This window comes from Emiliania huxleyi (genome assembly GCF_000372725.1).
Source record: "Emiliania huxleyi CCMP1516 unplaced genomic scaffold EMIHUscaffold_232, whole genome shotgun sequence".
NCBI lineage: Eukaryota > Haptophyta > Isochrysidales > Noelaerhabdaceae > Emiliania > Emiliania huxleyi.
Window position 1 is genome coordinate 167,492 of NW_005200317.1, and position 20,747 is coordinate 188,238.

A 20,747-nucleotide genomic window follows, 5' to 3' on the forward strand; every position below is an offset into this window, starting at 1 on the left:
CAGGCGGAGCAGGAGAAGGACGAGGCGGAGGAGGAGGAGGAGGAGCAGGAAGGGGCGATGGAAGAGGTAGAGGAGGAGGAGGGGGGGGCGGCTGAGGAGCCGGAGGGGGGCGAGGAGGCGGAGGAGGAGGAGGAGGCGGAGGTGGTCGTGTCGCTCTCCGAGTTCAGCGGCTACTTGACGCGTGGCGGTGGCAGACGAGACGACGGAGCGAGCGAGCCCGAAACTCTCCTCTCTGTCCGGTCGGGCGACCTCGCGCGGGGAGATTGCAATCTCAGGGCCCTCGGAGCCTCCGTTCCGTTCAAGCCGCCGCTGCCACCTCCGTCGTCGCCACCGCCGCCAACGCCCTCTCTTGCCCCGCCGCCGCCACCGCCGCTGCCGTTTCAGCAGCAGCCGCAGCAGCGGTGGCGGCAGCAGCAGCAGCAGCAGCAGCAGATGGCGCGGCAGCTGGCGCAGCAGCCGCCGCAGCAGCAGCAACCGCAGCCGCAGCAGCAGCCGCAGCCGCAGCAGCAGCAGCAGCAGCTGGCGCAGCAGCCGCAGCCGCACTGGCATTGGGTGTCCTACACCGAGACGGCGGCGGCGGAGGAGCGGCGGCAGGCGCATGACGGAGAGTGGTACAGCAGGCTCGAGATTCGCCGAGATTCGCCGAGATTCGTCGAGATTCGCCGAGATTCGCCGAGATTCGCCGAGATTCGTCGAGATTCGCCGAGATTCGCCGAGATTCGCCGAGATTCGCCGAGATTCGCCGAGATTCGCCGAGATTCGCCGACGCGAGCGGTACAGTAGGCCCGACTTCCGTCGAGTATTACGGCTTCCTAGACACTTCCCTGTGGACTATTCCTAGACAGTTCCCAGACTGAGAGATTGGTGCAGCAGATCCAACTTGGCGCTACGGCTTTCTTTCAGCGCGTTCAATGTCTCGTGAGCTGCTTCCGCAGGTCGGAGTTCGTCGAGTACTACGGCGGAACCGCCGAGTGGGACCGAGCGGGAGATCGCAATCTCCTGGCGGGAGATCGCAATCTCCTGGCGGGAGGTTTCAATTTCCTGGCGGGAGATCCCAATCTCCTGGCGGGAGATTCCAACGGCCATTTTGGCTCACGGCTCAAGGACTCTCTCCCTCGGAGGAAGCATCGGCATTAATTAACAGTTAATCAACAGTTAATTAATCATTAATTAGGACTATCTCCCTCGGAGGAAGCATCGGAACCAGCCAAAGCCGTGCTACGAGTGGCGCGACAGCGGGCAGTGCAGCAAGGGCGCCGCTTGCAGGCGCGCGGAAGACCTCCCCCTCTCTCCCCATCTCTCCCCATCTCTCCCCATCTCTCCCCGCTTGCGGTCGAGCCAGAGAGGAATCAAGGAGTTAATTGACTAATTAGCCGCCTGCAGGCAATCGCATTCGGCAGAGCTTAAGTAATTAATTGACTAATTGAGTAATGAACTAACAAGTTGATTGCAGGTACTCCCATGCGGTCGAGCCTCCGCACACGCGTTTCGCGCGGCCGGCGGCGGCGGCCGGGGTAGGAACGGCGGCGGCGGCGGGGGCGGCGGCGGCGGCAGGAACGGCGGGGGCGGCAGGAACGGCGGCGGGGGCGGCGGCGGCGGCGGCGGGGACGGCGGCGGCGGCGGAGGCGGGAACAGCAGGAACGGAAGGAACGGCGGCGGCGGTGCACGCGGCGGTTGTTGCGTCGGCCGGGGCTGCAAGCCGAGAAGGCAACGGTGGTGCGGAGGGGGGCAGCGTCGTGTCCGTCGCGAACTTGCCGTGGTCTGCGACGGACGAGCAGGTCCGGGGGAGATATGGGGAGATATGGGCTCGCCGACCCTAGAAGCGGAGATCTGGGGGAGATATGGGGAGATATGGGGAGATATGGGGAGATATGGGCTCGCCGACCCTAGAAGTGGAGATCTGGGGGAGATATGGGCAAGTAATGAAGAAGTTAGTTCGCTTAGTTGATGAGATTAAACAACTACCGAGCAGGCCCGGGCGGCCTTGATTACGTAACGAGTTCTCTCATAACGGCCTTCATTGATTCACGAGTTCATTCATCACCTAATGAATCAAGCGACGGGCAGGTCCGGGCGGCTTTTGCCGGCTGCGGCGAGATCACGGAGGTCGAGTGCAGGACAGAGCACCTGCGGGGGGCGAGACGCCCTAGAAGCGGAATCTCCCCCCCTATCTCCCCGTATCTCCCCGTATCTCCCCGTATCTCCCCGTGTCTCCCCGTATCTCCCCGTGTCTCCCCGTATCTCTCTCCGCATACGCACATAGCACAGACCGTCGGGAGAGGGAGAGTCACAGCAACGACAGCCAGAAGGCAGCACCGCGCCCCACTCAGGACGGCCCCTAGTAGGGGCCCCTAGTCAGCTCATACGTACCTTAAGGTACGCAGGCAGATGTCGGTGTCTTCACGTAAACGCACAACCCCGGTGTCTTCACACCACAACGTAGGGGAAACGCCGCTACGTCGGCTACGTCCAGTTTGGCTCCTCCGCCGCCGCGGCCGCAGCCACGGCGCTGGACGGCACCGAGTTTGGCGGCCGGCGGATTAATTAACGAGACGTTCGTTAATTAACGAGAGACTGATTCATGAACCAGGCACCGACTTTGGCGGCCGGCTGATCAAGGCGCGGCGGGGGAGGGGGGGGGGGGGGGACTTTGGGGTAGCTTCGGGGGGCAATCTCGCGCAATCTCGGACGAAGCTCGGCGGGGCGTTCGGTGCGGGTGGAGGGTGGCTAATCGACTGGTGCACTGCATTACTCAGACTAGTTGGCGGTTCGCGCCAGTGGAGGCTAACTAGTTAACGGGTGCATAAGTTAACTTAATTAATTAGCGCTCGCAGGTGGAGGCTAGCTAATTACCTGGTGCATTAATTAACTTTATAATTAGCGGCCTCGCAGGTGGAGGCTGCGAGTGGGTCGGCGAGGCGAAAGGGCAAGGGCGGGCAGCGGCGGGGCGCGGCGGGCGCGGCGGCGGAGGGGGCGGAGGCGGCGGCGGCGGCGGAAGCGGCGGCGGCGGCGCGGGAGATTGCAACCTCGCCGGCGGCGGCGGCGGAGCCGGAGGTGACGGAGGAGGAGGAGGAGGCGTTCTGGGAGGCAGCGAGGCGGGGCGAGGCGGAGGATGCAGAGGCGGGCGGCGCGGGGGGGATCTCTCTCTCTCTCTCTCTCTCTCTCTCTCTCTCTCTCTCTCTCTCTCTCGCTCGCTCGCTCGCTCTCTCTCTCTCTCTCTCTCTCTCTCTCTCTCTCTCTCTCTCTCTCTCTCTCTCTCTCTCTCTCTCCTCCTCTCGCGGCGCCGTGAACGGCGTCTCTTCACGCGCGGCTGGCTGTGAACACAGGCGGCAGCGCAGGAGCTCGAGGCGCTGCGAGCGATCTACGGCGGCGGCGGGGAGGAGGAGGGCGGCGAGGCGGCGGGCGGCGGCGGGGCGTCGGTGGTGCTGCAGGTCGTTTCGGCGCGTGAGTGGAGGTTTCGGTTCGGCCTCCGGCACGATCGATGAACGAGTTAAGGTCCTTAGCAGTACTTTGTGAATTGATCAGGTTTCGGTTCGGCCTCCGGCACGATCGATGAACGAGTTAAGGTCATTAGCAGTACTTTGTTAATTGATCAGGTTTCGGTTCGGCCTCCGGCACGATCGATGAACGAGTTAAGGTCATTAGCAGTACTTTGTTAATTGATCAGGTTTCGGTTCGGCCTCGGCACGCCGCTGCAGGCGGCGCGGGGGGTGTTCAGTTCATCTGCTGAGCGCAGCATTGATTCATTAGTTAATGCGCCGGTGCAGGCGACGCTGGAGGTGTTTGTGCCTGGACGGTGCGTGTCGGGAGAGCCGCCGCACCCGATGAGTTGACTAATTAAGCTAATTAAGCTCATTAATTAAGTAATTCAGGTACTCGTCGCGAGAGCCGCCGCACCCGATGAGTTAACTAATCAAGATCACTTTTAATACGTATTAATCCAGGTACCCGTCGCGAGAGCCGCCACACCCGGTGCTGCACGCGCCCGCGCTCAGCAGCGCCGCAAAGGCCGAGATCAGCCGAGATCGAGATCCGCCGAGATACAGCCGAGGTACAGCCGAGATACAGCCGAGGTACAGCCGAGGTACGCGAGGGATTGCGCGAGATTGCGCGAGATTGCCCCAGATTGCGCGAGATTGCCCGAGATTGCGCGGAGGCTGCGGCTGTAGGACGATCTGGTGGAGCAGCTGATCGCGCTGTACGAGGGCGGCGAGGTTGTGTTCTCGTGGGTGTAGACGCTGCGGCAGGAGGGGGGTCGGCCTGTGGCTAACGAAGTACTCACTTTCCGAGATTGGATAACTAGGTCGAGACGCTGCGGCAGAGGGGGTCGGCCTGATTAACGAATCTCACAGTTGCCGAGATTGATTAACTAGGTCGAGACGCTGCGGCAGGAGGTGTCGGCCGCGCACGAGGCGGCGGAGGCGGCGGCGGAGGCGGCGGCGGCGGCGAGGGCGGAGGAGGCGGAGGCGGAGGCTGCGGCGGTCTCACCACTGCCTTGCAGGGCAGAGGGCGAGGAGGAGGCGGGCGGGTTTGACTTGGGGACGATACCGAGGGAGATCAAGGCGAGGCCGAGCCGAGATGCCGGCGCCGAGATTCGACGAGATTCGACGAGATTCGCCGATGTTTCCGGGGAAGGGGGGTAGGTCCCGTGATAGGTTGTCGTGGGGACCCATGTAATCGCTTAATTCAGTTCACCAGCCGGATTAGTTTAGTTGACCCGTCGACTTACCGCATCAGGACCTCGTGGTCAACTTGCACGACAACAAGTGCAAGGTGTGAATGGACTCGTTCGCCGCCTCCTCCCTCGCCGCTTCCTCCCTCGCCACCGCCCCGCCCACCTCCGCCCTAGCCGCCGCCTCTGACTCGGCTTCCGTCTCCGACCCCCCCCACGCCTCCCCCGTCTCCACCAACGAGGAAGAGCTTAATGAGCTAGTTCATTGGCATTAATTAATAGGTGTACGTCGGCCGGCCGGACGCGGCGCCGAAGGGGAAGAGCTATTGCCATTAATTAATAGGTGTAATGAGCTATTGCCATCAATTAATAGGCGCCGAAGGGGAAGAGCGCGTCGGGGGGGCACCACAAGTGGGGGTGGGGGAACCCGTTCTCGATGGGGGGAGGCGCGCTCCTTCATCGATTAGTTATTGCATTCGCATTTGCTAGTTCACTCGTTCTCGCTGGGGGGAGGCGCGCTCGTTATTATCAACTAGTTGTTGAGTTCCCATTTGCTAATCAGCCCGTTCTCGGGGGTGGAGGGGAGGGGGGGGGGAGGGGCGTTGATAAATTAATTCACCCCTTCACATCGATTAACTCACTCACCCGTTCTCGATGCGGGGGGAGGCGCGAGCCGCGGGTCCGTGATCCGGCAGTACGCCAGCTGGCTGATGGCACCAGAGCGCGCGGCGATGCGGGCGGAGGCGCGGCGGGGGACCTGCGCGGCAAGAGGCGCCGTTCACACCTGCCGACAGGTTCACACCCCTTTTCGCGGCTCCGCAGGCGCGGCGCGACCTGCGCGGCAAGACGCTCGGGTGCTTCTGCGTGCCGCTGCAGTGCCACGGATACGTGCTCGCGATGGTGGCAAACTCGGAGTCGGACGCGGAGCTGCTCTGCCAGCCGGTGAGGGGCGAGGGGTGAGGGGGGGCGCCGGGCGGGGAGGGGCGCCGGGGAATTCAGGAACCGTCGTAGTCAGTACTCGTGCCGTCTATGTTCTGGATGGAGCACTTGGTCCTTGGAGTGCGGTTGGTAGCCTCACATCGGCTACTCTGATACTCCGGGCCGACCCGTCCTACCCGACGGTGGCACTCTTCCACGTCTCGCTCACGCTGAGAAAAATTCTGAAACGGCGTGGCCTGCAGCAGAGTCACCGACGAGTTGGTCCGCGTGCCTCCCGCTCGTGTCCCGTACCGTTCTCACACATCCATACACTCACTTTGGCCTCACTGAAGCGATGCCTGAATCCTTAATCCTCGGATTTTAGATTTTAGGACGCACCGCGCCCTCTAGCAGGTCTAGCTCTACGTTGCGGCGCGAGCTTCAGCTTCCAACTTTTTGAGGGGTATGGTGTCGTGACGGGTATGGCGTATGGTCTCGAAGGGACGGTCCACACCACCACGTGTGTATCGCGCGCCTTGCGGGGGTCAAGTTGCGTGCGTCCTAAAGCCGTACGTGACACGTCCTAGAGTACGTGGTGTGTACTAAGGTAAGTAAGGTAAGGTAAGGTAAACGTCTCCACACACACAAAGTGGTGGGGCAAGGGGGGGCGACCCTCGCATCTCCACGCCCGGACACGGGCAGGAGCCCCACGGCATTCAAAGTGCAAGCACCGGCCCGGTGCCGTGGGTGAGCAACCTGCACCCCACTCCCTCCCTCCCAGACACAGGACCCACACACAACCCCCACAGCGTGGACGACTACGTGTTCAGAAACACCAAGCAGCGAGGCGAGGGTGAAGGGGTAAGGGGCTGTGTGGGGCAGAATCTACATCTGACTACTCCATCTAGCCTGGGGGGTCGGAGGAGGGGGGGGCAGAAAGGGTAAGATATGGTTGAAGCCAGCTAGCGGTCGGACGCCCTGTCGTCGGAATACTCCTCGGAGCCGGTGTCCTCGTCGTCGTCCTCGCCGTGTGTACTTGTTACGTGAAAACCCGCTGGGACCCGGACGCGTGGTGTGTGGTGGTGGTGGGGGGGGGGGGTTCCACTTTTTGCGACCTTGGAAGTTTCGTGCGTTCCTTCGTGACACGCCCTGCGCTCTCGTTTGGCTCCTGCCGCTGTCCGGCGTCTCACGCGGCAACACTCATGCGCGCCGCCGAGCTGGACACCGGACGACTGAGCGTCAAGGCGCTCAAAGCGGAGCTCACTTTGCTCAAGGTGCCGCATGCCGATGCCGTCGACCGGCTCATCCAGGCACGCCAGCTGCAGTCGCCGGGCTGCTACGGGAAGTCAGCCGCAACGTTCGCCTCAGCTGACACCGGCGACGACAAGCTGAGCTTGCAGGAACTGGACGGTGCGCTCAGGTCAGCTGGCGTGGAGTGGAGTCCAAGCCGTGTCAGGTGCTTGCTCGGGTTGCTGGATGTGGACGGTGATGGCAGGGTCGAGAAGGAGGAGTTCAAGGAGACGCTCGAGCAGGTCGCCTCTGCAATCAACGCAGTCGCCAGAGAACCTGGTTTGTGGAGCTCCCGCAACTTACCCTTAGAGGCCACCATAAGGGACCCCATTGCCCGTTTGCCACCAGACTTTTTTTGAGTTGGAGGTAATAACTAAATGGATTGCACTCTCCCAAAGAACTGATGCATTCATAGTGCCTTCACATAGTTACAATACCTCAAAGTTGAAAAACTCCAAAATAGGCCGTCAGGACTCTGTCAGGACTCCGTCAGGACTCTGTCAGGACTCCGTCAGGACTCTGTCAGGACTCTGTCAGGACTCTGTCAGGACTCCGTCAGGACTCTGTCAGGACTCCGTCAGGACTCCGCCAGGACAACCACTGTCCCCGCTGTGAATAGAGCCCTTAGCTAGAGAGTAGGGAGGGGTGTACAGTCGAGTTACTCCCGAGGGCAGGGACGGCCCTCCACTGAGGGAAAGGGCGCACGGGGACGGTATCGACCCAGCCACGCAGCTCTTTCCTCGCGTACAGCCATCGAGTTTGCTGGTCCACAGGCAGGCCAGGCCGTGAGCGTGGGCCGGTCAGGCCTGATCCTGCGGTGAGCACTGGAGGGCTATGCGGCTCGCTCCGTCAGCCGACTTGCGCTGTCGAGCGGTCGAGCGCTTCGGGTTGGACCCGCGGGAGGGTCCCTGCGCGGCTGACATGGCCAGCCAAGCCGTGTGCGCTGCCGTGGGTGCTGCCGTGGGTGCTGCTGTGGGCGCTGCCGTGGGCCCTGCCGTGGGCGCTGCCTCGGTCAGCAGTCAGTCAGCCGTCCGCGCTGCTCGGCGCTGGCCTGCAGGTTGCCGGTGGCAAATCGGGGGCGCGCGGGCCATGGACGTCGTGGCCGAGCTTTGCTGCCTATGCACGTTGCCGGCTGTAACCTTGCCTGCACCATGGCCGCGCCTCTCTTGCTTGTGCGCTTTTCATGGTCGGCCGAGTGGCGCGAGCCCAGCGTGATTTCTTTTGTCTGTCAGGACTCTAAGTTTCTGTCAGGACTCTCAAGTTTCTGTCAGGACTCTCAAGTTTGCTTGTCAGGACTCTCAAGTTTGCGTCAGGACTGCCCCATCAGGACGATTCCGCAGAGGGGGCGCACGGTCGAAAGGGGGGCTGGGCGTCTATCATTCACTGCTGGGGGAAGGCGCTGGCCGCCGCCCTCAAGGAGGGGGCCGCCCCGAGCTTGAAGGCGCGAGACGCCCCCTCGCCACACGCCCCTTTTGCCCAATGCTCATCTCGCACCTGCTCCCGCGTGCAGACGCTCTGGCTAAACGAGGTGAGCCTCTGGCAGAAGCTCGAGGAGAGCCGCAAGAAGGTGCAGCCTGAGCTGGTGACCGTGTGCGAGGAGCGCGGCATCGAGCTGAGCTGAGCGCTCTCCAGCCGTGACCGGGCGGCATCCAAGGCGGGGCGCGCGGGGACGTAGAGGCTCGCTTGATGTAAAGCTGCGCTGACAAATGTTTTTTATGTTTGTGAGTGCAGTCGATTTGGGGGCGGGGGGGTACGCGAGCGGCAAGCATTGACGGGGACGGAAGGCGGCCAAATCGATTTGGCCGTGCATTGGGGTTGGTGGTCCGCACCGTTTGCACCCCACACATCTCTCGTGTCGTTTGCTGGTACGTTTAAAACGACAAGTCTACAGCAGTAGCGGTGACAAACGATGACCTTGATTAATTCACCATTATCGAAGTGGCCGAGCGTAAGTCTCGACGAAACGTAAAGTCGCGCGAGCAATATTACGTGGGTTGTGGCCCTGTGGGGCGAGCATCGGCCGCACAGAGCCGCCGCCGCTGGCAACTGCGCGCAGAGTCGCACACAGAGTCGGTCTAGTCGTTTAGAGCGAGGTGGGATGCCACTTGTGTATCGCGCGCCTTGCGGGGGGGGGCGCGGAAAAGAGGAACCTCTTAGCGCCATCGCCACGGTGCTGCAAGCAGCGCCGGGCGACGACGGCTTACCGCCTCCCGGTCCCCCTCGGCACACCTCCGCTGCTTAATTGGCGACTCTCGAACCCGCGAAGCTTCCCCGTGCGCGGGTTAACCCGCACACGGGTCAGCCTGCCAGCCGCGTATCCACGCAAGCGTGGTCCGCGTGCATGGCATACAGGCGTCCGCCAGACAGCGCAGAGGCTAGGCGACCGGGGAAGGCTAGCTCAAGGGCAACACAGCGTCACCAGCCGTTGGCGCGCAGAACGAGTCTGCGGCCCCCGGTTGGGACGAGTGCGCGATGCGGACAAACCGCTAACGGAGTCGCTTAGGCGGCTCCGGTGGTGTGCCTGTGATAGTGCTAGCACGCGCCGGTTCGCACCTGTGTCGAGCCTGTCTGCTGTGAAAGAGAGTTGTCTTGTTTAAATTCTTTTATTCTCCTCTGTTCCCCCCACGGCGCTCCATCCATGGTGGCTGCCTCTGACGGCGGCCACCGTGGAGGCCGACCTAGGGAAGACGGAGCTCGTCGCGAGGGGTCGAGAGGGCGCTCAAGCCGCTCGAGGGCATCCTCCAGCTGCGCGACACGAAGGAGATCCACACGGCGCAGCAGGTGATGCAGGTCCTGCGCTTCTGCAGCAACACGACGCTCACCTTCTTTCTGCGCGCCATGCCGCCGTCGGTCACCCTCCCGGCAGCGCGAGGCGCCGACGCGTGGTGGCATGCATGCGGGCGTCAAACCACTGCCGGTGCACCCGCACCTACAAGAAAGAAAAAAGAACAAGACAAAAGAAAGAACCCAGCCAACCCAAGCAACGGCAGAAAAAAGCAAACAAAGATATTTTTTTCATGCTGACCGTGACTCCTTACTCCACGAGGTCGAGGTGCTCAACCCGGCAAGACGCGCTCCTTACCCACCAACCGCGTGGCGCAGCATGCCGCTCTCCTCCTCTTCCGACGACTACCCCGTTGATGCCTGGTCGGCGGCCATGTGCCCTGCGCCGGATCTCCGCCTCAGCACGCTCACCTCTCGCGCCGTCTCTGTTGAGCACGCCGAAGAGTTCCGCGTCGCGCTCCAGGAGCTGCTGCCAGAGGAGGGCGAGGCGGACGTGGTTGACGTGCTGCGCACCTACGGCACCAACCTCCTGCCGGTCGTCATTCCTGGCCTCGCCGTCGCGCTGCTGGTGCTTGTCTGCTGTTTTCCGCTCTGGATCGCCCGCTGCCGCGCGCACAAATGCTGCGCGCCGGGAGACTTCTACGGCCCGCGCAGGACCACGCGCCTGATGGCCAACTGCTGCTTCCCGGTGCTCTCGCTCTGCATCCTCGTCGCCTGCGCGATCGGCGTCGTCGCAGTCTCTGACCTCTCTCCCGCCGGACAAGCGTCGGCCTGCGCCGCCGATCAGCTTCTGAATGACACCGCGGGGCTCGTTGGCGTCGCAGAGTCGAGCCTGAACACCCTGGCGAGCAGCTTTGACCAGGCAAACGAGAGCGCACAAACCTTCAGCGCGACGCTCTCCTCCCTCTCCACCGGCGCCGTCCGCACCTGCGACACGCTCGGGGACATCAACGCAACCATCGCGGGTTTCAAAGAGTATCTTCCTGCCGACGACTACGCCGATCTAATCGGCCGCCTCCAGCCGGCCAAGGACGTGTGCGAGGACCTCAACGACGACGTTCTTCCGGCGCTGGACTCGGCGGCCACGGCGCTCGTCTCGGTCGACGATGCCCTGGCTGCGGCGGCCGAGGCGCTCGATGCCGCAGAGGACTTTGTCACTGAAGCGGTCGACGCGATCGGAGACTATGGCAGCGCCACCATCGGCGACTACACCGTCGGGGCCTTGCTCAACCTCGCCTGGCCGACACCGGACGGCCCTCCGCCGCCGAGCGACTTGCCCGCAGGGCTGACCGACATCTCGCTCAATCTCGCCTCCTTCCTTGTCGGCCTCGCCCTCTTCATCCTCCCACTCGTCCTCGTCACGCTCTCCCTGCTGGTCGCCGCGCCCGCCGCCGCCTTCACCAAGGACAAGCGCCGCTGCTGCTGCGCAGGCTGCGGCGTCCAGCTCCTCGGCCTCTCGTGGGTCTGCGCCGGCATCGTCGCCTTCGCCCTCTTCATCGCCGGCGCGCTGCTGATCGCCGCAACCACCGCCACAAACGACGCGCTCGTGGTGGTGCGCGGTCTCACGGCGGACGGCCCCACCGACTTCGCCTCCACCTTCAACGGCACGAGCGTGTGCGGCGTGCTCGGCAGCGCGCCGCCCACCATCCAGCTTCCCGAGGGGCTCGACCTCGCCACCCTCGGCTCGCTCGCGAATGACCTGCTGCCGCCGGCCAGCCGCCGACTGTCCGAGCCGACGACGGCTTCGGCCGACGCCTCGTGCTGGCTGGCCGACGCCGTGCTCGAGACGTGCTGGTCGTCAGACGCGGGCAGCCTGCTCGATGTGCTGCTATCCACCTTTGGCTTGCCCTTTAGCGTGGCGACGATCCGCGCCAACATCACCGCGCTCAACGAGACGCTCGGCGAGGTGGACGTGACGCAGGGCTTCAACATCTCTGAGGCGAGCGTTGTCGACGAGTTTGGGGACTATCTCGCCGGCAAGGAGCCCGCCGACTTTGGGCTGCCCTGCCCCGCCGAGGGCCAGAGCGGCAACGACTACTGCGCCGATGACAACACCTGCGGTGGTGCCGACGAATGTTGGTGTGGCGGCTGCAAGCCGTGCAATGGCATCTTGTGCAACGGGGTGGATCCCCGGCCGACCTGCGACTCCGTATACACCGACAACGTCATACCCGCATACGGCAAGACGGCGAAGCAGATGTGCGACGAAGTCAGAGCCACCATCGACGACCTCCAGACCGATGCCGCGGTCGTGTCGAGCGAGGTTGCCATCCTCACCGAGACCTTCAACGCAGCCAGCTCCAACCTCCGGGCCCTCACCGGCTCGCTGGTCGCCGCGCTCGACGGCGCCGTCGACGACGCGCTGCTCCTCTCCGACTGCGCGTGGGTGAGCGCTGACGTCGACGCCGCCCTTGACTCGCTCGAGAGCCTCTCGGCGACACTCTACGTCGCGGGCGGCTTTGGCTTCCTCCTCTGCGCGGCGCTCCTCTTCCTGTACATGCCCAGCGCCATCGCCGTCCAGATCGTGCACGGCGGCGTCGGCAAGCAGCCGGGCTGCCCGACCTTCTGCCGCTCCGTCGCCTGCTGCGGCGCCGGCCACGGGCGCGGTGCGTCGGTGCAGGACATGGACATGGACGGCACTATGGTTGTCGACATGGATGGCGCGCCGCAAAAGTCGAGCCTGCGCGCGAGCAGTCAGCGGTTGTGACGAGCCCGCGCAGGCGGCAGAAACGTGACCCCCGCGCCGGGAGAGCGGGCGCGCCCTCTCGCATGTTGACTAGGCGGCGTGGCCCTAGTGCCCGGCCGGAGCACCAGATATGGAGCTTCCCTTCTCTGGAGCCAGCGCAGGTTTGCGCGCTCGTGTGTGTTGTGCGGGCCGCACGTCTCTCCTCCGCATCGTCGTAACCTACCTCATGAGCTACCTTTACGATGACCCCACAGCGAAGGCTGCGTGGCCAGACCCGTTCTCCGTTTTGATTTTTGTGGTCCTGAAACCAAATCTGAGCCATAGGCCATAGCATTTTTTAGCCGTACGCCACAATCCCCCCCCCCCCCCCCCTTCAGATGAGCGCGCCCCCCACACACGCCGCGACGCCGCTCTGCGGGGCGTGGGATCACTCCCCAGCATGTGGACTTAGAGGGTACCCCTAGGGTTCTGAGGGCCGGAGTTTTTAAAGACCTTTTAAGAAATGAGGAGATTTGGGGGCTGAAATTGCCATTTAAGAGATTGCAGGCACCGAGGCACGGGGCGTCCCTCTTTTAAGACCGTTTAAGAAATTCGGCCTCACCGGCCGTGCGCGTCGCTGGGTTCCGCGCCGTTTTCTCCAATACCGCCGTTTTCTCCAATACCGGCGTTTCTCACTTTCCGGGACAGCCCCGCCCTTGTGAGGCAGGAAAGTGGCGGCTACCGACTCTGCCGATCTCACCTGTCCGCCTCGCCGCGCGCGGGCCGCTCGCCTGCTCGCCACTGCCGCCGCGCGTCCCCGCGCCGCCACGCTTCCCTGTGCACCTGACCGCGCTCGAGCTGCGCAGACGGCGCGCTCTGGCAGACAGAGCAGCGGCCGCCCAGGCGGTCGCTGCTCCGCCCCGTCCGAATCCGTCCGCCCGCGCGTGCCGCTGCCGCCGCCGCCGCCGCGCCACCCGGTGCCCGTGTGTCGTGAGAGTTGTATGTCGTATGTGTGTCTGATGTGTGTGGACTTGTGTCACACTTGAGCCTCTATCTATGATGGTAGCGGGGGGGCCCGCCGGAGGTTGGTTATTGATCTATTTTGGGGGGGTTTCGCGCCTAAGGGATTCCATTACGCGGCAGGCGACGGGGCATAGCGCAAGAGAGCATAGGATAACCATACTGGGCTGGGTCTTTAGGCATTGTGGGGTTGGCACTCCCATCGACCCTCATGACCTCCTGCGGTCTCTGAGATGGACACCAGTGGGTGTGGGACCACAGCCAGGATACACTCGAAGGCTGGGTAAGCAGTAGAGGTCGATACTCGACGCGAGTTACATGGTCTGTGTCGCTGTCGGCACGCTGTCGACAGGACGTCGAGCGACACCGGTGGCAGTGCCACCCAGGAGTGGTCGGGCGGTCTCCCGTCATGAAAGAGCCACCATGTGATCCGTATGATGATTCCTGACAACCGCCTCAGTCAACTTTTGACACAGTTCCCGCTCTGAGAGGAGCTGCGGGTCAGTTCGACAGCTGGAGCTGTGTCGCCGGCGTGCGGCGGCCTGCCTCCGGAGGTGCCTCTGACGTCTGAGGTGGACATGTTTTGGTCGCCGTGAGAGAACGCGTTCGAGGTTTCACTCCGGAACTTCAACTGCACACGCGCACCGGCCAGGGCTACAATAGTGCCAGTGAGGCGGAGGCGCGAGTCGGAATAGTGTTGAACCGCGTGATTGTACTGTGAGTCGGAATCGCGGTTCGACACTAGTGTTTTTCAAATTCGTTCGTTTCAGGCACTCACACCGTCGCAAACTGTACGCAGTTCCATTCGCCATTGGTGCCATAGTCGTCGCTATAGTGATCTCCTACTTTTCCAGGGTAGTTGCCACCAATTTTCCATCTGCCATCGTAAACCCAGACCTTCCCAAGAACATTCTGCTGGTCGTCTCTAAATCGAACCCACCATTTGCCCTCTACCTCAGCACTCGCCTCCGCAGCCCCATAGTAGCCCCCATGGGCGGTGGTGCCTGGCATGGGAGCCATCCGCTGCCACTCGTCGCCTCCAACCTCCAGGCGATAGACATATGGCACGGTTTTGTCTGGCAATGTGCAGCAACCGTAGGGCGCCTGCATTCCTTCTGCCGTAGACGTCAAGCGCGGCCCTGGGCATCAAACCTGAATCGCCCTCTCCCCTCGTGCACGTACTCCCGACCCGTTCCCTCTCTCCCTGTCGACCACTCCCGCTCGCTGCTGAGCGAACCTACCCACTACGGCGACAGAACGAGTATGTTGAGTCCTGGCTCAACAACGCAGAGAGAAATGAAAGCCGTCCGGCCCACAAGTCCGGCTCACGCGCCTCGACTGACCATCTAGCGCACTGCACACTTCCGCCCCCTCGCTCCCAGCCCATCCACCTCGCCTCGGGCCGCGCCGCGCGATCTCGGGCGATCTCGCGCTATCTCGGGCGATCTCGGGGCCGCGCCGCGCTATCTCGGGCGATCTCGGAGCGTCGCTCGCGCGGCGGCACACCTGCTCAAAAAAGGTAGGTAGGTAGAAAGGTGAAGAACAGCCAGGCTCGGACTGGACACCAACGCGGTATGGGTGGACGCGAGACAGATGATGACGACACGCACGAACGACACACAGACACAAACAAGCTTACAAGACACACAGCCAGCTGGCTGCCACAAACCCTGAGTTGGCGTATACATAACTCAGGGCCACATTCTTCCTGTCGTCCCCCCCAGCACTCCAAGGTGCCAAGAGAAACAAACAAGGGCACAACAAACAACAGACGACAGGAAGCAACGTGCGAGGCTAGAGCAGGCTTGCTCGTCCTCTAGCAATCTCCGCCGACCGCGAGGCCGGACTAGACCGTGTGTGGGGTCATGTGAGGTGTTCAAAAAAAGGAAGTTCAGAATTCTTCCTTCGACGCGTGCACGCCGGGAAGGCAGACCAAGGAGACGCCGCGAGAGGCTGTTTCTCCGAGTCGGCTGAACCACCTGCGGCGATGGCGGCCGGCGGCGGCGCCGAGGAGATATGGGTGCCCGTCACCATCCACCTGCCGATGGGCATCGCCAAGGGCTGGCACCCCGGCGCCTGCGGGCCGGCGACGTTCATGTGCGGGCCGTACATGATCATCCTGCTGGCGCAGCTGGGCCAGACGGTGCTGGTGCCGGTGCTTCCCTTCCTAGTGCGCGAGATGGGCTACTCCCGCTCCGCCTACGGCGTCCTCCAGTCCGCCACCTGGATGAGCCAGACGATCCTCTCGCCGCTGCTCGGCGCGCTCTCCGACTCGCTCGGCCGGCGGAACGTCATCTTCGTGTCGCTGCTGGTGTCTGCAGCGGGCTGCCTGCTGCTCGGCCTCTCCTCCTCCTACCCGATGATGCTCGCCGCGCGCGTCATCACCGGATCCGGCTTCCAGATCGCCCTGTTCCGCGCGTACTTTGCTGACACTACCAGTAAGGACAAGCGGACGGGCAGCAAGCTGCCGCATGATGCTCGCCTCACCGACGCGCTGAGGCTGACGCATGCCCGTGCGCGTCCGCCTTAGGCACCTTTGGGCTGATGGGTGTCACCCTCAACGGCGCTCTATCCCTAACCCTATCCCAGACCCTACCCTGACCCTGACCCTGACCCTACCCTATCCCTAACCCTATCCCAGACCCTACCCTGACCCTGACCCTGACCCTGACCCTAAGCCCAACCCTAAGCCTACCCCTAATCCTGACCCTAACCCTAACCCTAACCCTAACCCTGACCCTAACCCTAACCCCAGCCCTAACCCTGACGCCACGCCCGCAGGCGCTCTCATCCTCGGCCCTCTCATTGGCGGCGCCGTCTCGGAGTTTGCGCCGGCGCTGCTGCAAGGCGCGGGATATGGGGAGAGATGGGGAGAGATGGGGAGATGTCTCGGAGTTTGCGCCGGCGCTGCTGCAAGGCGCGGGATATGGGGAGAGATGGGGAGAGATGGGGAGATGTCTCGGAGTTTGCGCCGGCGCTGCTGCAAGGCGCGGGATATGGGGAGAGATGGGGAGAGATGGGGAGATGTCTCGGAGTTTGCGCCAGCGCTGCTGCAAGGCGCGGGAATTGGGGAGAGATGGGGAGATATGGGGAGATGTCTCGGAGTTTGCGCCGGCGCTGCTGCAAGGCGCGGGATGCAGCCGAGGTCCGCTGCGCTGCAGCCAAGACTGACTGCCGCACCGCTGCGCACGCAACACGCGTAGCGCAGCGCCAAGAGCGTAGATGCGCGTGAAAAGAGCAGGCCGCTGGTGCCTCGCGACGGCCAAAGGTCAGCGACCCCTCCCCCGGCCGCTAGGCGCGACGGCGCTCGGCGGCAAGCGCGTGTGCGCGCTGGTCGCTTGCGCAATCTTCATCTCCGGGGCTCTAGTGTGCGCGCTCTGGCAGCCGGACGAGAAGTGCCTCGGCAGCTCCGACTCGGTGGTGAGGTGTGAACGGCGGCTCTTCACACCTCCCGCTGTGAACAGGCTGATCGATTCTCGCCTCTCGCGGCAGTCGTCTTCGGCAAACCTCTCCAGGCAGCCCTCGGCAGCCAGCCCCACGCCCCCAGTGCAGATGGAGCGGTCGACGGGCGAGGGCGGAAGCGGCGGCGGCGGAGGCGGCAAAGGTGGCGGAGGCAGCGGCGGCGGCGGCGGCGGCGGCGGCGGCGGCGGTGGTGGCGGCGGCGGCGGCGGTGGTGGTGGTGGTGGTGGAGGAGGAGGCACTGGCGTTGCGCATCGACCCGGCGGCCACAAGTACGACCACGGCGTCAAGTACGTTCGCGTCGAGGTCGCGTCCGGCGGAGGATCGTCGGCCCTAGATCTCCCCATATCTCCCCAGATCTCCCCATATCTCCCCATATCTCCCCATATCTCCCCATATCTCGCGTCCGGCGGAGGATCGTCGGCCTAGAAGCGAAACATATCTCCCCGTATCTCCCCGTATCTCCCCATATCTCGCGGCGGAGCACGCATTCATGTCTCCCAACCAGCGCTCCAGAGGGCACGCGCACTCCGCCGCTACTCGGCCGAACTCAAGAGAGAGTGTACTCACCGTCCTCCCACCCCTCGTCTCCACACGGTGCTGCGAGCACGCTGCGCCAGATCGGGGGAGATGTGGGGAGATGTGGGGAGATCTGGGGAGATGGGGGGAGATGGGGGGAGGTGTGGGGAGATCTGAGCACACAGCGCGAGATGGCATCTCCCGCCCCGACCCCGGGTGTCTGCTTGACGAAGGCTCGTCGGTGCTCGAGAACTGCGGGCCGTGTGGCCGCGGCGCGCGCAGCCTGTGGCTGCTGCGCGTACCACCTAGAAGCGGAAGACGTGTTCTTGTGCTCCAACCAGCGCTCGAGAGGACACGCACTCCGCCGTACTCGGCCGTATTCAGCCGTATTCAACTGTAGTCCTCCCCCCCCCCCGTATTCACGCGGTGCTCTGAAGACGCTGCACAAGTACCGTCTTCCCGCCCTCATGTCGGCGTACTCAGCGCGCAGGCGCTAGTGTGCGCGCTCTGGCAAGGTAGACGAGAAGTCTTCCCGCCCTCATGTCGGCGTGTTCAGCGCGCAGGCTAAGCTACCTCGCAAAGTTCAACGTGGTGCCGCTGCTCGCGCTCAACTTCTTCTTCCGCTTCGCCTTCGCGGCGTACAAGTCCAACTTCCCGTACCTGTGCTTTACCTAAAAAAGAATTGTGTCGGCATCGTAGACTTCTTTTTAGGTCCAACTTCCCGTACCTGTGCGAGGAGGCGCTCGACTTTGGGCCAAAGGAGGTGCCCCTCTCTCCCCCTCTCCCCCCCTGTCTCCCCCTATCTCCCCCTATCTCCCCCTATCTCCCCCTATCTCCCCCTATCTCCCCCTATCTCGAGGCCTAGATGGACTTTGCGAGGTGTGGGTGGGTGGGTGTGTGTGTGTGGGGGGGGGGGGTGAAGGATGAATCAGTTGGGGCGCCCGCGTCCCTCAGGTTGGGTTCGCCGGTCTCTGCGATGGGGCGTGGGAGCCATGTCTCTCCATATCTCCCGTCTCCCCCCCCCCCCCCACACCCCTCTCTCAGGTTGGGCTCGCCGTCTCTGCGATGGGCGTGGGAGGCATGTTCGTGCAGGGCGTGCTCGTGCGCGTCATTAACGGGTCCCTGGGCGAGCAGCGCACGCTCGTGCTGGCCATGGCATGCACATCGCTCGGCTACGCGGGCCTTGCGGCCGTCGCCTCGGTCGCCTCCCTCGTCCCCTGCCTCGGACTCATCTAATTAATTAAGAGGGGGCGCCGAGTTAATTAATTAGGTCGCCTCCCTCGTCCCCTGCCTCGGACTCATCTCGCTGGGGTACGGGCTGGCCGTGCCGTGCATCTCGACGCTCTTCTCGTGAGATGCAGCCGAGATGCAGCCGAGATGCAGCCGAGATGCCGCCGAGATGCAGCCGAGAGGCAGCCGAGAGGCAGCCGAGAGACACAGCCGGGAAGCAGCCGGGAGGCAGCCGGGAGGCAGCCGAGAGGCAGCCGAGAGGCAGCCGAGAGGCAGCCGAGATGCAGCTGAGATGCAGCTGAGATGCAGCTGAGATGCTCCAGATGCCGCCGAGATGCCGCCGAGAGACAGCCGGGAGGTAGTGGGCGGAGGCAAACACACTCCGGCCACATCTCCCGCAACCTCCCGCAACCTCCCGCAACCTCCCGCAACCTCCCGCAACCTCCCGCAACCTCCCGCAACCTCCCGCAACCTCCCGCAACCTCCCGCAACCTCCCGCAACCTCCTGCAGGCACGTGCCGGTGGAGCAAGGGGTGATGCAGGGCCTGGCCGGCTCCATCGACCGGTTCGGGCAGGTCTTCGGGCCGGCGGCGGGCGGCGGGCCGCTGATTCATAGCTGGTTCCAGCGAGGAGCGACTCATACGTGTAGGTCTTTGGGCCTGTGGTGGGCGGGTGGCTGCTCGAGGAGGCGGGGATGGAGACCCTGATGGTCTCCACCGGCGCTTGTGTAGATGCCGAATCTGCATCCCTCCCCATACCTCCCCATATCTCCCCATACCTCCCCACATCTCCCCACGTCTCCCCATACCTCCCCATACCTCCCCATATCTCCCCATATCTCCCCACATCTCCCCACATCTCCCCATATCTCCCCATACCTCCCCATATCTCCCCATACCTCCCCACATCTCCCAACGTCTCCCCATACCTCCCCATACCTCCCCATATCTCCCCACGTCTCCAGATGCCGAATCCCCAGAGAGCGGCCAGCTCATATCTCCCCGCATCTCCCCGCATCTCCCCATATCAGGCGGCTGCCTCGCGATCGTCTCCGCCGTCTGCCTCTGCCTCGTCGTCGACGAAACTTCGGCGTGGGTGCGGCGGCGGCGCGGCGCGTGCGGCCAGTTCAGAGTTCGGCGCGGCGAATCGCGGAATAAATTTAACTAGGTGCGGCGGCGTGGCGCGTGCGGCGCGGCCGTCGACTGCGCGTGCGCGGCGCTGCTCTGCGAGTGGTCTCGGCTGCCGCTGATCCATGTCCCGTGAGGCCTAGTTGACTCTTGTTTTTAGGCGCTGCTCTGCCAGTGGTCTCGGCTGCCGCTGTTTGGCCCTTCGTACACCGAGGTCCCGTCGGAGGAGGACGAGGAGGGCGGCGAGGCACACAGCACACAGACGCAGAGACAATCACTCACTCGCACACCGCTCACACCGCTCACACCGCCCACCCACGCGCACCGGGCCTTGCACTTCCAATGCCGCGGGGCTCCTGTCATCTAGACGTGGAGTCGCGAGGGACTAGCCTGGCCCTTGCCCCACCACCTCGTGTGTGTGGAGAAGCTGCCCTTGCCTTGCCTCACCTTCCCTTCCCTCACCTTGCCTCGCCGTGCCTTCCTTTCCCCAGGGGACGGCGCTGCTGCAGGACTCGCAGCGGGAGGGCAGCGAGGGCGGAGGGTCGCCGCGCGCGTCTGCGAGGTGAGCGCGAGCACTGGCGGGGCGGGCGGCGGGCGGCTCGATGTGCTGTTGGAGCGGCGCCCGGTGGACATATCGCTAGGGCGGGGGGGACCATGTGACGTGTGTGTCAATGACCACCGTGGAGAGCAGGGGGCTGGCATGTCTTGATGTTTTGGGGCGCGGGTTATGCAAATGGAGGGTGCGTGGACCTGGGTCTCGTGTATCACAGCAGGGGAGCGGCCGTGCACTGCTCGGTACCCCCCCCACAGTGCAGCCGCCCGCGCCTCTGCCGGCAAAGATGCGACACGTCGGCAACGATCCGCCGCCGCCGCCGCCGCCGCCGCCGCCGCCCGCCGCCGGGCGGCCGCCGCGCAACAAGCCGGCAGGGCACAGACGCCCCCCGCGCCCGCGGCCGCCGACCAGAGGTCTCCCGACAAGCGGCTCCCGCCGCCGCCGCCGCCGCCGCCGCCGCCGCTGCCGCCGCCCGCGTCCCACGTACGTTCGGTCCTCCAACGACCCTAT

The 20,747-nt window shown here is 64.0% G+C and overlaps 2 protein-coding genes across 2 annotated transcripts in view; both read left to right on the forward strand.

Moving 5' to 3' along the window:
* EMIHUDRAFT_468927 (hypothetical protein) overlaps positions 1 to 12,688 on the forward strand; it is a gene marked incomplete at its 5' end in the record, with an annotated part of 18,784 nt that extends 6,096 nt beyond the window's left edge. Inside the window, 16 exons of the mRNA XM_005779329.1 lie at positions 4 to 552; positions 1,175 to 1,242; positions 1,454 to 1,778; positions 2,893 to 3,054; positions 3,327 to 3,431; positions 3,597 to 3,637; positions 3,668 to 3,796; positions 3,945 to 3,972; positions 4,374 to 4,481; positions 4,738 to 4,773; positions 5,495 to 5,614; positions 6,835 to 7,010; positions 7,047 to 7,122; positions 8,391 to 8,447; positions 9,563 to 9,730; positions 9,927 to 12,688. Of these exons, the coding sequence (XP_005779386.1) occupies positions 4 to 552; positions 1,175 to 1,242; positions 1,454 to 1,778; positions 2,893 to 3,054; positions 3,327 to 3,431; positions 3,597 to 3,637; positions 3,668 to 3,796; positions 3,945 to 3,972; positions 4,374 to 4,481; positions 4,738 to 4,773; positions 5,495 to 5,614; positions 6,835 to 7,010; positions 7,047 to 7,122; positions 8,391 to 8,447; positions 9,563 to 9,730; positions 9,927 to 12,371 (4,593 nt within the window). The 3' untranslated portion in view covers positions 12,372 to 12,688. The remainder of the gene's footprint in view (positions 1 to 3; positions 553 to 1,174; positions 1,243 to 1,453; positions 1,779 to 2,892; positions 3,055 to 3,326; positions 3,432 to 3,596; positions 3,638 to 3,667; positions 3,797 to 3,944; positions 3,973 to 4,373; positions 4,482 to 4,737; positions 4,774 to 5,494; positions 5,615 to 6,834; positions 7,011 to 7,046; positions 7,123 to 8,390; positions 8,448 to 9,562; positions 9,731 to 9,926) is intronic.
* A 2,648-nt stretch (positions 12,689 to 15,336) lies between these two features.
* On the forward strand, positions 15,337 to 20,415 carry EMIHUDRAFT_468928 (hypothetical protein; the record flags this gene model as incomplete). The annotated part of the gene is made up of 14 exons (XM_005779330.1): positions 15,337 to 15,862; positions 16,131 to 16,235; positions 16,645 to 16,774; positions 16,814 to 17,114; positions 17,818 to 17,825; positions 17,891 to 17,989; positions 18,039 to 18,090; positions 18,372 to 18,527; positions 18,598 to 18,677; positions 19,069 to 19,229; positions 19,588 to 19,652; positions 19,725 to 19,772; positions 19,845 to 19,931; positions 20,176 to 20,415. 14 exons carry the CDS (start codon positions 15,337 to 15,339, stop codon positions 20,248 to 20,250), a joined length of 1,893 nt encoding a protein of 630 aa, XP_005779387.1. The 3' UTR covers positions 20,251 to 20,415.
* Positions 20,416 to 20,747: the final 332 nt, after the last annotated feature.